This window comes from Leptinotarsa decemlineata, unplaced genomic scaffold (assembly GCF_025532065.1).
Source record: "Leptinotarsa decemlineata unplaced genomic scaffold, Ldec_3_MD MMD2_P_RNA_scaffold_5, whole genome shotgun sequence".
Classification (NCBI taxonomy): Eukaryota; Metazoa; Arthropoda; class Insecta; order Coleoptera; family Chrysomelidae; genus Leptinotarsa; species Leptinotarsa decemlineata.
Window position 1 is genome coordinate 720234 of NW_027412532.1, and position 12389 is coordinate 732622.

Genomic DNA, 12389 nt, shown 5'->3' on the forward strand with positions numbered 1-12389 from the left:
CTGTGCCTGCTCATCGTTTTGAGGTTTTGAGCAAACTATTGACCCTATCCCTTCCAAGAATACTTTACTCTGAATCAATTGAGTCTCTAAATTGTGGGGCGCACACTCCATTCATAAGTAATTTCAAAGGCAGACAAGCAAGAGAGTGTTAGTTAGATAGTTCTATTTAGTTCTAGTAAACAACTCAATCATAGACGTAACGCCATCTCTTAGCAACAAACGGATATGCCGTATTATTTTTGTTGAGAACAATATAATCCTCCACGCGCTTCGAGTCTGGACTAGAACCTTCCTTATCGATATAAAAGGAGTGAGTTGTCGCGACGTGAGTCTGTTGAGTCGAGTAATCGAAGCAATACGGTCGGAGAAGGATTCTAGTTGTACTGCGAAGCAATGATTGTGAAATCTACTGATTGCAAACTCCACTATTTGAGAACTCTTCCATTTGGAGAACTGGGTTTATGTAGAATGAACTTTCTGAGAACTTTCAATCTCCAGCGATTCAAATCAAATATGAATCGCTACCTCCGCACAAGCACTGCTCCTAGAGCTTCTCAAAGATTTTACTGTAGTATTGTGTTCTGTCCTTAAAAAAAGAAGAGGGATTATGTTTAACTAGACTACTCAACGCCCACCTAGTACCATAACACCGGGTACTATCCTAATGAACACATTTTCTCGAGCCCAATCAGTCCCAATTAGCCATGCTAATCATCCGTTTGGAAAAATCGCGTGCCCGCGACACCTACCTGTCGAAGTACCGCGTAGGTACAAAAACAGTACCCGCTCGCGGGATTGGACGAGATAAGGAGCCGCGAGTTCTTCGGTACACGCGATCCGCGGCTTAGTTGATTCTCGCGCTCGAAACTGTCTAGTCGATCGCGTATCGGGCCGGGATAAATCAAGTGTACACGCGAAAGTGCGAGTGACAGTTCGTGAGAACGTGAGGGGTGGTAGTACGGGGGCAAGTGGTTGGGGTAATTGTTGGCGTGAACGCCCTTACTATTGGTCGCTTGGTGGAGCAGCTCCTGAGGTCTTAAGTGGAGCATCGGAGGTTAGAACTATAAATTCCGGTACAAATATCAGTTGTTTTCTGAAACTAGTAATTTGTGGAGATGTAATTAATGATGTGCGAATCTATGAGAGCGAGTAGTTGACGTGAACATCTTTACTAATAGCTAAAACAGCCCCTGAGGTGTCAGATGAAGCATTAAAAGTATCCACTACTGAATGTTTGACTGGTACAAATAATAATATTTGCCAATAACTGAAAAATTGAAGAAGAAATGTCACAGCAAACGATAGAATAGAGGAAATGCTGTACATGAATATAAATTTGAATGTTCTTTCTAATAGTCGGGTGGAAAAAGAGCCCCTGGGGTGTTAGATGAAGCATCAAAAGTTGAAACTTTTGAATGCTCGCCTATAAATCGTGCCCTAGTAGAAGTTCTAGTACAATGGTTCACATGATATTCAACAGTTCTTTGAAATATTCCATCTTTCCACATTATTTATAAAACTGGATCACATAATAGCATTGAAAATCATCGAGCTATTTGAAATCAATCTGAACTACCTGGGTTGTTAGATAGTCTTATAATAAAAAAGCTATCATGTGGTATTAGACATATACTCATGAATCAGCAACATGGACTCAGTCGTGATAGATCTACTAGTACAAATCTGCTCATTTATCAACGCTTCATAATAAATGTATTCGAAAATTGACACCAGATCTATTTACACACATTTTTCGAAGACATTCGACCGAGTAAATTACAATCTGTTGTTGCATAAACTAAACGCTTTAGGTATTCAGAAAAACATTCTGAAATAGATTGAAAATTATCGTACCTGCAGAGTCCAATGTGTAAAACATAGTTACTCATCTGGTGTAACGCAGGGATCTCATTTGAGACCATTACTTTGCAACCTATTGAATGTTATTCTCTATGGTGAATTGTTTCTCTTTGCTGAAGGTCTGGAGGTGTTCAAAGTTACTCTTGACTCATATGATACTGAATTATAACTTTGTACTGGTGTGATATTAACTTATTGCAATTGAATATATACAAATATCTTGAATTTTCTTTTTCCGAAACAAAAATCTCATGGATAGTTTACATAAAATCAAGCAATCGGAACTGGAAACATCAAAAACAATCAAAAATTCAGAAATGAATTCAACATGTCTCTAAACAAGTTAGCATCATCAGGAGATGAGAAAAACTGAAACTTATAGATATGTTAATGTTTTTTATACATCTTGACGATACCCAATAATTTTCTGTTTTCTACCGGTATTTTTCACGTAAAAGAGTGTAACACAAAGAACTATTTCAAATGAGAGTTTTGCATCTCTAATTACACAAAAGCATCCAAAAGTCTGTTGTCATGTACTGGTCCTAGCAATTTGGAGCATTCCCTGCTCATTATATGAACGTTATTTGATGCATGTTGAGTGACATCAGACTCCTCTGGTCCATGGAACCGAATATGTGAAACATGTTCATGGTAACGAGTTTATTATAGTCCGCCTATATAGGAGCAGATTTTCCTGCCCAATTACAACATATGTTTTGAAATCTGGTATTTTGTTAAAATCACATTTAGCATTACATATGTTCTATTATTTGCCTCCCTTACAGTTTTATTGATCTGCTCGTTGTGAAGACTTCTGATTTCTTCACTTTATTACAAACATAACCAGAATAACAAATTCGGTAGCCCTTCTCAAAGGCGATAGCCTTTCCCAGAGGCGATAGTCTTTCCCAAAGGCGATAACCGTTCCCAAAGGCGATAGTCTTTCTCAAAGGCGATAGTCTTTTCCAAAAGCGACAGTCTTTTCCAAAGGCGATAGCCTTTCCCAGAGGCGATAGTCTTTCCCAAAGGCGATAGTCTTTCCCAAAGGGGATAGTCTTTCCCAAAGGCGATAGCCTTTCCCAAAGGCGATAGCCTTTCCCAAAGGCGATAGCCTTTCCCAGAGGCGATAGCCTTTCCCAAAGGCGATAAACTTTCCCAAAGGCGATAGCCTTTCCCAAAGGCGATAGTCTTTTCCAAAGGCGATAGCCTTTCCCAAAGGCGAGAGCCTTTGGTTATGTTCATATTCACTGAAATGGTACTTTTCAACATAGAATACGAGCTCTACAAAGTTTGACAGATCCAAATTTTTGCACCAAAAAAACCAAAATCACTTTCTCTGTAATAGTTTATCAGCATTTTTTCAGTAAAGGTGCACATAGTAAAATTGTAGAGAAAAGTGGTAATTTCCAGAAGGAAACAAAAACAAATCCCCCATAAATCCCTACTTAGAACTTAATTTTGATGATTAATGTGTTGGAAACATGAATTCTCGCCAAGCCAATCTGAAAGTTCATCAGAAATTTCAGTTTTCTGTGAAAACAGCAAACTAAAAATGTTATCATCAAGTGTGGAAGCAATATCAGCAGATTATTGCCAAATTGCGTAAATAATAATCGTCCTTGGCCCAACTAATATATTGATTTTGATCTCATAATTCAGTTAAATCCCTTGCCTTATCAATATTTGATTATCGATAAAAACAGACAAATAAAAACCCATCTTTCCTGATAAGTCATCAAAAAATAAATTGCTCTTTTTGGCACTTTATATGTGAAGCACTGAATTGGCTTCTCCTCATCATCGTTGAGAAATTAGTGAAAGCAAATCCTAAGAATAAACGAAGACTCGTAGTCATTTAAATTTTGAGTGACATTGGGTTCAATGAATTAGATGACAACTATCTCACTTTTTTTCCAGTTCCGTTTACCTTCACTTGGAATAATATTGAAAATTAGCTGAAAAATTTTCCAATAATCATTTGCTCCGGTACTAAAATCCCAGGCTTTCGTGCGATCAAATATGAACTTATCGTGACGAAGTGAAAATGAGAAAAAAACTCATTCTGGTGATCCTCACATCGTGGATGGTCACATGTGATGTACACACAGAAAACAAGAGTGCGGGAAATGCAACGAAAGAAGTTACGAGTCGCAATCGGATAAGAGATGACTATCCGTTCGGGTTATCTAGTGTGCCAAATAATTCCAGTACCTTCACGGACACCTACCACAAAACAGAGAAGCATAAGCGCAGAAGAAGACACCGGAGATGCCGGAGGGAGATAGAAAGCTTCTACAGAGTACCTAATTTCCAGCCGAATTATAACAGGCCCTACCAGGTGCCCCCGAACTACATACCACAAGAATATATACTGCCTTCCAGGTATATACCAACGAGGTGTCATAACTTTTGCAGGGTATGTCCCCTACCAAGCTGTGCTAGAAGATGCCCCGTGGTTACACCCACTTTTAGACCACACCCAACCAGCAGTAAGCGGCCTTGGCCTACTACAAGAACAACACCTAGAACGAGAACCACGCCCAGCACAGGTAGGACGAGAACCACAACTGCATCAAGGACCACTCCTAGTATCAAGACAACAACTACTAGGACCACTCCTAGTACTAGAACTACTGCAAGGGGTACGGTTAATGCTTCAAATAGTGTTAGGCCTAACGCTTTGATTAAACTGCCAAAGCCTCCTCTAATGCTTAACAAAAACCGTAAGTAGCACCTTTTTTGGCACTGGTGGCGGTTTTGAATGCATGCTGAATTAACACTTGACAAATATTTCACTGACCTCAACAATCAACAGTTCTTGATTCTTTTCGTGTTGTTTATTGTAAGCTCAACCTCAACACCCTCCCCTAATTCTGTTTCTTCCCCACCTAATTCGAAGAAACCCCATTGAAATCTCTGGTGTAAAATGTAAAGTAGAATTTCTCTATCTGGATCGTTGAATAATTTTTGTTCATAGTTACAATTCCACAATTTGTCTTATCCACAAAAAAGATTTTTCTAGATCGGTCAGACAGTTTTCTGATATTTGATAATGATAATATTAATAATAATGAACGAAAACATTATTATGCAGGTGGGAAACAAAAAGGAAAGACTTGGAATACAAATGAAAAAATCAAACTCGTTTCTTGAATTATTTTAGAAAGAAATGTAAGCAAAGCAATAAAACTCGACATCGCCAGCACTACAATCAGAATAAACTTTCATCTTATCACCTTTAGCAGCATGCCTAGATTTATATTGCGGAATAATTATGTCAAATAAGGTATTTTGTAACACATATTAGACGTGACATCATCTTCCTTTTATATTTCTACGAATTTTGATAACGTATATAGAAAGATAAGACGCTTTATAGAAGTTGTGCAACAGTTAAAGTTTTTCACTATATTTTAATTTCAATGACTCATATTGAATATTCGGGTCTCCCAACTGTATAGAATTAGATATCTGACCATGACTATATGATACAACTACAAAGTAACAGTTGAAAAGTTGAAAACGATTATAGCGATCATACAATTGTTCGATACTCAAAATAGGCCTCAGATTCGACGATTAACTCTTCATCAGCGCGAAATGTCTTTCCAGCTAACATTCGTTTGGGTCTGAGAACAGGAAAACTCGCTGGGGGGGGGCAGATTTGGAGAATATGGTGGATGCGAACGCAATTTGAAGCCCATTCCATGCAACTTTGCTATCGTTTTCATTGATTTGTAGCACTGTGCTTTGAAAAAATAATGAATAATAATAATAAATCGACTCTATTCATCTAAAGAAAGGAATGTGGGCACAAGTGCAAAAATAAATTAGATGAACAGGCGGATTATAAGATCCACAAACCCAAGTCTTTACTTTCAGAAGTGCCTTCTGGAAAATTCGAGGATCATCAGCGTAGTTATGAATAGTGCAAAATTTCATACTTTTACAGAAACTTGAGATATAGATGTTGAATGAAAAAGGTCCAAGGATGGGACCTTGTGGAACACCAAATTTGGTATTCATAACTGCTTATTTGGATTGATCAAGGCTGATACACTGAGTTCGGTGTTCCAAAAAGCGTTCAATAAGATCTACGGCACATTTATCCAAACCAAAGTGATTTAGTTTATTGCATAAAAGATGGAAAGATTGTCTTGATGAAACAGAACTTCCATTTTCTTGAAATGGAGCCGTTTTTCCGCCTTTTCATCCTTCAAACGCCCGAATAACGCAGTGTGATAGTCGCTCTTTTCAAGATAGTCGATTAATATTATAAAAGGCGTATCCCAAAACTTTTTTGATCTTTTTATCGGTAAAAGCTCATTTCACCTCGTTTAAACTCGGCAAATAACTTCTCTTGGTTACTTTTCCTGGTGTACTAGTAGCATCCATCAACAAAAAACTGATTATTAAAATATGTAAGATCGTCTTATCTATCTATCCGCACTCAGTCCCAAACATTATTTATTATAATCACCTGCAGAACGTAGATTCAATAGCGAATGTAATATGTGCAGACATTTTCATAATGAAAAACTTGAACTCACATCCTACTTTCTCAGTGTCCATACAGTATTTTTTGGTCCGCTAATGTCACATTGGACATAGATTAGATGCGGTCTATTTTGCTGTATGAATAATAGCTTCAAGTTGAGAATAAATTACCGGAGCTAAAGCTATATGGCGTTATTTATTTTGTAAATGTTATGTACAGAGTGGAGCGTTTTAGAAATCTGGAAGTTTATGACAGTTGGTGAAATCGTTTTGATTTTAAATTCATCAGCTCATTAGAAACGGTATACTCTACTGAAACTGGAAATCTGTTTGTCAGTCCTGAAACTGAGGAAAGTGAATTAGAGTATTTCTTGTCGTCTTTATACAGAAAAAATACCAGATATATTCCTATTTACTTCGATCACTATGTACAACAAAAACTGTTTAAAATCTGTCGCTGTCGCACCCCTACGAACGACAACCCTCAGAAGTCAGAGGAAGATCCTTCAAATATCACCAAGAAGATTGCACTGCAGCTGGAAGTCACCCCCAAAACTGTATAGACAGTTCCAAATAGAAACATTCTACATCCTTATCACATACAGCGGGTCCAAGCTACTGAACGTTTGGGTAGGAATGTTTGGTGACTATCTAATTGTCCGCTTCTTAATCTATTGTTGACAAATTAATTTGTAGGTAGTAGGTCCACTAGTTAATTACCGAAAAATCAATTAGGATAATCATCATTCAACAAACAAAGTCCACATCGGACCAAAAACCTTTAGGTATTGAAACAGCTAACCCTTGTCTTTAGATTCAGTATCAATTTGCTTCTCCTGAAGATGCTAACCTTGTTAGCGAAACGCGCGTCGAGTGCAAAAATATCAGTTTGGTGTTAGGGTAATTGATCTCTAGAAAACGTTATCGTAAATCGGTTTGCAAAACTACTCACTACCTCACCTAACCCCACGAACACACGGCACTGATGAAGAAATATTGTGAAACGGACAAAAAATTAGTATTCAGCCACTCCAGCTAGCCGAGCCTTTATTCCTCAACTATATTTGAAAGCAGGTTTACCAACTATCTGGATGACTAAGGGCCACAGGCAAGAAATGTTTATATCTGTACTCTTATTTTTATTGCCGTTCCAATTGGGAATGGATAGACTATACTCAATATTTCCAAAACCATTTCGATTGAATTGAATAGGTGTATATGTAATGGATTTTGAAATTTCCAATAATTAATGACACATTCCCAAACTTTTACTTCATAGTACCGTACTATAATGCCTCTAATAAATTCCTAGAGCGTTTAGTCGTTATATCACGGAGTGTTGTTGATTAGACCGTTTATAAATTAACCTCTGATTGTTCGTGAGAAATATGGCATGAATAAAACAGCAAAGAGTTCGACCCATACGGAACATTCAGCATACACATGAATAATTACATGGGTATGGATTCTTCGATGTCAGGCGAAATTCCATCTATGTGGTCTAGGTTACAAGCGTAGAATATGTTGAAGATTCCAATCTATAGCCAGAGATGTGTATATAAACTTGAAAGTGTTGGCGAAAGTATACTTTTCCATCTTCAAATGAAATGTTTTTCCTACTTAACAAGGCTTTTACGAGTTGTAAACATTTTTTCTGAATCAGAGTACAGTCACCGTATGCCACTGCCAATATTTCGAGTGTTTTTTAGTACTCAATTCTATTTTTCACACAAAATTTGATGCAAACTCTTTGAGTCATTTTTTTCTAAAGCATTAATTCGCCGAACACGCGAAATCATCTAACTTTTATGCCTCTCACGAATAATCTAAACATGCTAACCAGCTAAAACTGTAAATATATTTAGGAGATGGGTGTATCAACGTGAAAAAATAAACTCAATCATAAAAATATCGAAAATTCTAGGGTTGCCTGTATATTTTCATATTTGATATTCTAGGATCGCCATTGTTGAGAAACTGTAGGTGATGGTAAACATTTGAAAAACGCACTTCTTCAAATATGGGGCCCCATAAAGAATGCGTGATAAGATAAATTCAGGATTCTGATAAGGGATTTTTTCAACATTCAAGATCACAAAGGATTTTGTAGTGATCTCGTTTAATAGTTTTTTTTCTCATTTTGTGAACAATCAGTCTATTAAAAAATCAGATATCGTGTATTGAAATCAATTGAACAAAGAATATCATTCTATAAAAGACAACGACACAAAATTGTTGATTAGAATTTTTTTTTGGATTCGGTTTTTGTGATCGTTGTGAATATTGCGTATAAGGCGTATTTTTGTTACTACAAAACACACAATTTTGTTAATAATAACATAAAATAATATGTTAAGAAGCGGGTAGCTACAGTACAATAAAAATATAAACATAGAAACCTCATAGGTATTAACTAAGTTTATAGTATGAGTTGACACCTTTTTCTTCAGTTACTGAGTCGAATACGAAGCAGAAAATAATATTTATAATAATAATGGAATTCCCTGAACGTAATGCATATATACATACACAGGTAGACACACATATATACACATACACAATATAACTATACATTCAGACCTGCGTTGCATTTGATATACTAAGTAATCATAATTTCGTTGAAGGACATCTAAGAAGATGATTTATTACTTCAAAATCTGTGTTCAATAAAAAGTTTTTGAAACGTTTTATGAGAAGACGGTAAGAATTTATGTAGTGAATTTATAATTTGTAACGGGTGATTTTTAGAGGCAATTTGATTTTCAAAACAACACCAAAAATTTGAAAAAATTGATGAAATCTTCATTGGAATCTATAGAACGATCAATATGATTTGATGTTTGAAGGTGATTTCATGCAAATGTTGTCCGCGGCTCCGCTTTAGATGGCCCATGCGCAAGGTCCAATTTTGGCACACTCTCTCTAACATATCGACCGTTATTTCATGAATAAATGCTTCAATATTGACTTCCAGAGCGTCAGTCGTTGCTAGTCTATCACTGTAGGCATGAGCCTCAATATGACCCCACAAGAAATAATCCAAAGGCGTTAAATCACACGATCTAGGCGATCAATTTACGGGCTCCAAACGTGACATAAACTATTCACCGAACGCGGCTCTTAATTGGGCCATTGTTTCGTCGTGTGGCTTCAATTCTTGCACCAGCTGTATCTTATAAGGTTTTACACCCAAATCCTTTCGCAAAAGTTTCCACGTAGTGGAGTAACAGAAGCCCAATTGCTGCGAACGGCGGCGAATCGACGTTTCACGGTCATGACGAACACTGGCGGATACAGCTGCAATATTTTCTTCGCTCCTCACTCTACGTATGCGTGTTGGTGGTTCAATGTCTAATAATGTAAACTGGGTTCGGAATTTAATCACAAGCTTCCGATTAGCTCCCTCAGTAGGTCAACGAAACTACCCATGAATTGGAAGAAGTGCACGATGCACTTTCTTCACCGAGCATGAATTTTGATAATAAAATTCAATATTTGCAAGAGTTGTTCATTCGTAAGTCGATTCATGGTTAAATTATAGACCAAACTGAACAAGTTTGACAATGACACAAGACACGATTCACGCGTGATCTGTCAAAAACAGTGTTGCCAAAAAGATAACAGCAAAAAATCACTCATTACATCTTTAGTAGAAAATTGAAAATTTTGAGTGATATAGCGGCAAAACATGATCTATCAAAACTATATTCTTCTATCAAAGTCAATCTCATACAGCACTGGAGAAAAAAGAGTTTATTGTTTAATTCAATGTTCACATGACAGTATGTGTTTCGGTTTTGTATGAAAATAGAAAAGTAGAAAGCCAAAACATACCTTTCTTAAAAATAAATTTTCCCTGAAAATTTACAGTTTGCAATTCAATATATCTAAGAACTCCAAAATTGGAAATTTTTCAATCAACTTCATTTAAACGGGGTGAGTCAGGAATATGCAGGCACTCATGTTCATGTTTCAAAATCATGTTTCAAATATTCAAAGTTTTCCTAAAAAATGTGTATCAGATTTTTTTTTATATACAACACTCCATTTCATATTCAATTCACCAAGAGGATTTTCATCAAGTTTATCCACACTTAAATGCAGCGCTTTTTGGCTTTTTTTTCTCCATATTCATACAAAAATTGTAAGAAGATAGAGAAGGAGCAAGTCAAAAAACGTTTCCAAAGAAACTTATTTTGAAAACTTACCCCTTTCATTATGAGTCCTGTTCAGTTTCAAACATCAACATGTTAGTCCCATAAAAAATATAACTTTGAAATAGTATACTTTACAGGGACAACCTGTATATTTGAAGATACTTTTGAAACATGGCCTGAAGTTACCTGTATTGTGCCATGAAAATCCATTCAAAATTTGTCTAGTCTAGCTTCTAGTGACGACATCGTTAGTTGTGACTCACCCTGTATATATATATATATATATATATATATATATATATATATATATATATATATATATATATATTCATATTCGTCACGGACAAACTCTGTCTAACCATTATTCATTCGGCTCTTCACTTCTATCATACCTTTATTTGTCTAAATGATAATTCAATCCAATAAATCACAAATTTCTCAACACAATGGGCACTCGAATAATTTCATATTGATGGTGCTTCACATTTGAATGCCTTCCACATGGTCGTATATGACTTCGATTCACTATTGTTTGTTTTGTTGAATGCTCCTCGATTGCAACACACGAATTGTACCGTGGGATGACCGTTTCGGGACTTCCGTATACGTTTTGTTGAGTGCTCAGAATACAACGTGTCAAAAACTTCAATGGTGTTGCTCGATCCCATGTTTGATTAATACAGGCTGATGCAGAAGTTTTGGCCGTATTAGTGAGTCCACTTTGAACTATAATATCTCTTGCCAACGTAACACAAGTCCATTATTTCCGTCAGCATTAAAATTGGATGCTCGGGATTCGATGAAGACAACACTATCCTGAAACACATCAACAACGTAAGTCCTTCCATCACTTTAACAATGAAGAAGGAAGTCCAAAACGAATTGCCTTTCTGAGACGTTTTGGTGAAGAGGACCGACACTAAATGGGAAACATCAGTATATCGAAAACCCACTCACACAGGACAGTATCTGAACCAGAAATCCAACCACTATCAATCGACTAAGAGAGGAATCATCAGGACTCTACTAGACCGTGGTTTCGGGCTCTGTGATACAAAGGAAGGTCTCGAAAAGGAACTAGGCATCATCAAAAATGGCCTTCAACGGAATTGTTACTCCAGGGTGATAGTGGAACAGGCTTTAGCTAGAAGACAGCAAAAGCTCCACAAGGAAGAAAAGCCGCCACAATCAGTACTTGTACTTCCCTACATCAGAGGATTATCGGAAAGGATAAGAAGGATTGGGTCCAAGTACAACATCAGGATCTGCTTCAGATCTGGGATCACTATCCGTAGCAGCCTCACGAAAACTTTCGTTTATGTGTAGCACTTCCATCTGGGCTGGGTGAAAATTTAATTATCTTGTCAATTCTCAGCATTCAGCATCAGTAACGTCTCCGAACGTGATTCTAAAATGGGAAAAAGCTGATTCCCACGGAATCAGTACCGTAAATCGATAGCTCATGAGCATCGTCAAAAAGTAATCGGTCTATCCTCAAATAACCACCGTATCAACTGATCAAACTATAAAAGCCGAAAACATCCCATATCATCACTGCGATTTTGATCTTTCTCAAAGCCACCGCATCGATCGGTTACAACAAAGATCGATAATCGAGAATCCAGCATCGCATCCCAATGCATAGTGTATTCATACACTTCAATCAACTTTTTTGATTGCCCATACATGCCAAGCCTTGAGGTAGCCAGCGGGATGATAGCCGGGTCATCGAGGAAAAAATTGAGTCATTGCAAGGAGAAAACAATCCGTTGAAATCAGACATCTGTCAAGTGTCTAAAAGGAAAGTGTTGCCAACATATGAAATTTATTTACTTGTGTTGCACTGTTTGGAACCTTTGGTGTGGAAGAGGT

The 12389-nt window shown here is 37.0% G+C and overlaps 1 protein-coding gene across 6 annotated transcripts in view; it reads left to right on the forward strand.

Moving 5' to 3' along the window:
• Positions 1 to 840: 840 nt before the first annotated feature.
• Positions 841 to 12389, forward strand: part of LOC111517143 (laminin subunit alpha-2) — a 70842-nt gene continuing 59293 nt past the window's right edge. For 2 of the 6 annotated variants that reach the window (XM_074186833.1, XM_074186837.1), the window contains exons 1-2: positions 841 to 1073; positions 3781 to 4586. In XM_074186833.1, the coding sequence (XP_074042934.1) occupies positions 3908 to 4586 (679 nt within the window). In that variant the 5' untranslated portion in view covers positions 841 to 1073; positions 3781 to 3907. The remainder of the gene's footprint in view (positions 1074 to 3780; positions 4587 to 12389) is intronic. The other 4 variants (XM_074186835.1, XM_074186834.1, XM_074186836.1 and 1 more) reach the window with 4 other exon arrangements.